The 3,759-nt window shown below is 48.4% G+C and overlaps 1 protein-coding gene across 2 annotated transcripts in view; it reads right to left on the reverse strand.

The window, feature by feature from the left end:
* LOC101847045 (FYVE, RhoGEF and PH domain-containing protein 1) overlaps positions 1 to 3,759 on the reverse strand; it is a 140,647-nt gene that overhangs the window by 23,658 nt on the left and 113,230 nt on the right. For both annotated transcript variants that reach the window (XM_013084242.2, XM_005101365.3), the window contains exon 5: positions 105 to 2,362. In XM_013084242.2, coding sequence (XP_012939696.1) covers positions 105 to 2,362 — 2,258 coding nt within the window. The remainder of the gene's footprint in view (positions 1 to 104; positions 2,363 to 3,759) is intronic.

Below are 3,759 nucleotides of genomic sequence, written 5' to 3' on the forward strand. Positions count from 1 at the left end.
TGTGTGTGTGTGTGTGTGTGTGTATGTGTGTGCGTGTGTGCGTGCGTGTGTACGCTTCTGTACATTAAGTATCCGTAATATTTTGTACTTTATCATCCACTCACCGAGCTATCAACCGCCGGCTCAATAGGAACTTCTTTTACTTCCTCCTTGCGATCTTCATCGAATTCGTCACTAAAATCATCATCGTAACTATCCGAATCCGACCAGCTTGAGTCGAACAACTCCGCAGCGCTCAGAGGCGCTCCGTTATCGTAAATTGTATTAAACACAGAGTCTCGATACTGCTCGCTGTTTCGTTTACTCGAATCTCTAAGCGATACTGTCTCTTTGCTCGAGTCACTTCCTTTGCGGAGTTCAGGGGCGGGAAGTTCGGAGGTACCCGATGACGCTTGGGAGTTGGCGGAGCCGATAGATGGCTTAGGTGACGTCTTAGGGAGTACAGACGGTGGCAAGTTCGAACCTTTGCGGTGTTCGGGGGACTGTGGTGTGGCTGTAAGAGTATTGGGGGAGGTGGTGGGGGAGGTAGGTGATATGGATGAAATTGACGACGACTTCGTTCTCTGTGGGTGGGAGTTCGTCTCCAACGTCGAAGGTAAAGACGGTCTCTTCTCGGGCGAGAATTTTGGTTTTGAGCTGTAGTCCACTACTGGTTTTGGCTTGGAGGGGGAGGTTGGCACTTTGTTGTTACACGGGGGCTGGGGGGAGCGAGGGTTGTTGTGACGACGGGGAGACGAGCGGGGGGAGGAACGGGGAGACTGACTCCCTGACCTATGACCTCTCCTCCTGCCACGAGGCGAGAGCGAGGACTCTTTGGAAGCACGAGCTTTTTTCACCCTGTCCCCATTTCTTCCCGGAGAAGTCGTGTCTCTCTGAGAGGAAGAATGTTCCGAGGGGTGCGAGCTGGTGTGAGGGGATTTCCCATGTGACGTCACACCCGATGAAGGGGGTTTCCCCTGTGTCGGCGATAAGGGCTTGGCTTTGTTCAAACTTTCTGACGGCGACGTCGTTTTACCTGACGGAGTTTGTGTGGGCGAAGTCGGACTGTGTATATCCTCTATACTGTTGGTTTTGTGCCTCTCAGCCGCCTCGATCAGGTTTTTCACGAGACTTCTCCGCATGGCATCGTCCTTGAACATGGCCAGAGACTCTGCAACATCCTCACCCAGACCAGCAGCGGGCGAGTCATTCTCCATTTTCTTATCATGGTTCGCCAAGTCGTGGTCGTCATCGACATCGTCCCCATTGTTCACCAGTGCCCCCTGGTGGTTAATCTGCTCGGCTAAGGCTTTCACGTATCCTTTCGCCATGACGGCTTTAGAGAAGCGCTGACTCCTAGCTTGGCTGTGGTAGCTCCGCATCCATTTCTCAGCCCGGTCTGTTTGTGGACTCAAAGGAGGGGCAGAAGACGCTCCCGCAGACAAGCTCCTCAGCGATGAAGATGTAGAAAGGGGTGGAAGTTCGCTGCGAGAGCGGTGGAGTTGTGTGTTTCCTTGACGTGGCGCTGGCGTCTGGTCGTCTGAGCGATGAATCAGCTGTTGGAAAAGCGCTTCCTGCTGTCGCTTGACGTGCCCAGGGGTGATGGGAGAGCTGGTGGCCTGGAGGTCGGGTGGAGGGGCGACAAGCGGGGGAGATCTCGAGGGATCGAACTCAGGAACCTCAGACACAGACGACGGACGATGTTTCTGCAAATGTAAAGAGCCGGAGTGTTGATTATTATGGTTGTTGTTATTATGTTCCCCACTCCTTGTCTCGAGCCAATTTTCCTCGACAGAAGGTATATCAAGTTTCAGATGTTTCTTCCCACCCACTTCCGAAGCAGTATTATCATCATAACAGAACTGAGCAGAACAAGTGGCTTCTAAGATACACTCTTCAAGCCCGCCATCCACTCTTTGAGAAGGGTGACATTCAGAGGCGTTCGAAATAGTCTCGTCTTCACAACCAAAAACGTCTTCCTCTTCCTCCTCCTCGTTTTCACCCTCGTCACAATCCGCCTCGTCTAGGATCGGGGCGCTGCGTGAAAGATCCTGTCTCTCGTAAAGCAACCTCCGGCGAGGATTTCGGTTTTCTCCAACACTCGGAGAATCACTTTCCGAGCTCGCACAACTTCCGAGGGACCTGCTGTAGTTCTTGTTCGAGGTTAGCCCGGGGGGTGAGTCGACGCCACCGCTACAACCGTTGACCTCTGAGACCTGATCGTCCGGGCCAGGGTCGGGGTGAAGGTAATTAACGAATCTGTTTCGGTCGGCCAAAAGCTGTCGTCTGGAGTGCGCTTTCTGTTTGGAGTCCGGTGATGCCTTCCGGCCCAGGTTGGTGGCGCCAGTGATGAGCTTGTCCAAAAACTTGGGCCTGGATGGCGCTGTGAGAGGACACAAAATATATACGTTATAGCACATTATTATTTGAGGTTTTCTAAAGTTTTAGTATGAGTTTTAAGGCACTTTCAACACAATAAGGTATATAAATGCCGAAGAATAGGTGTGTTACAAGAGAGTAACATACACAAAAAGAAGGAGAGATTAGGACGAGAGATGATTGATAGGAAAGAAGGAGCAAACCACACCAGAGCACCCGCAAACCACCCACTGGTTTGAGTTTGGGTAAAGCGGGGCATATAGACACAATCACGGTGGTGTAGTGCAGGGAACAAGTAACACAGACATAACAGAGGAAAAATAAATAACAAGGATCTACCAGTGGCACCCTCAAATCACCCTCGGTTCATCAGTGTGGTTGTTAATGAGGTCAGTGTTCTCGTCAAGTTTTTTTCTGTAAGAACAACTCTTTGTGTTTTTTATTGTTACAATTCTTACAGAGGTAGCTTTTTTTTTGGGGGGGGGGGATAACTAAGAGTTTTAAGGCACTTGCAACACAATTAGTTCATACAAGTGACGAAGATTAGAGGCATTACAAGAGAGTAACAAACACAAAAAAGAAAGGGAGGTAAGGACGGCAGATGTTTGATACGGAAGAAGGATCAAATCTCACAAGAGCACCCACCAACAACCCAAATGATTTCGCAACTAAAAAAAGATTAACACCAACAAACCTGAAGAAATGGCACCGCCCTGCAAAATCCTTAAAAACGACTTATCTTCACAAATTTAGTCCACACAATCGCCAATCCTCCCACAAGGAAATAAGGTTTAACGACGGAAATCCCATTGGCATATAATCAAGATCTTGCCTTTGCAAAAGCGAAGAGAGGCTACGCTGTAAACTATGAAGACTTTTACGATTAGGCGCAAACTACACGGAGTTTATTTCCACATGTCACAGAGTGGGAAGACACAGAGTTAACAATAGCTTGAGGTTACATACAACAAATCTCTTTTTTACACTATGACCAGGTTGGCCTGTACTATACAGCTTTACTTTAACCCTATCCGTACGTCGGGTTCTACTATCGACGTGGGGAACTGTGCCACCACTTTCCAAAGAGGAAATTTACTCGTTAATCCGATCCGTACGCTTTGCATAGCTGTCTGTCAAAATGATTTTTGTGAAATATTGAAAGTTTCAAAGAGAACTTCGTACTAGAAGTATTCTAAAATGTGAAAAATACAACCCCGGGGGTGCAAAATGACCCCAGAGCGTACGAGGTTAATTTAGCCGAAACATGTAATGTGCTAAAACCACAACCCAGAACCACATACACTCAATATTGTTTTCAATATGAATAAAGACTAAAATTCGTGGTTCTTTGCACCTACAAAAAGGTAAACATCTTAGGGAAACGGAGGTTGGGGGGGGGGA

The sequence above is a fragment of the Aplysia californica genome, unplaced genomic scaffold (assembly GCF_000002075.1).
Source record: "Aplysia californica isolate F4 #8 unplaced genomic scaffold, AplCal3.0 scaffold00280, whole genome shotgun sequence".
Lineage (NCBI taxonomy): Eukaryota > Metazoa > Mollusca > Gastropoda > Aplysiida > Aplysiidae > Aplysia > Aplysia californica.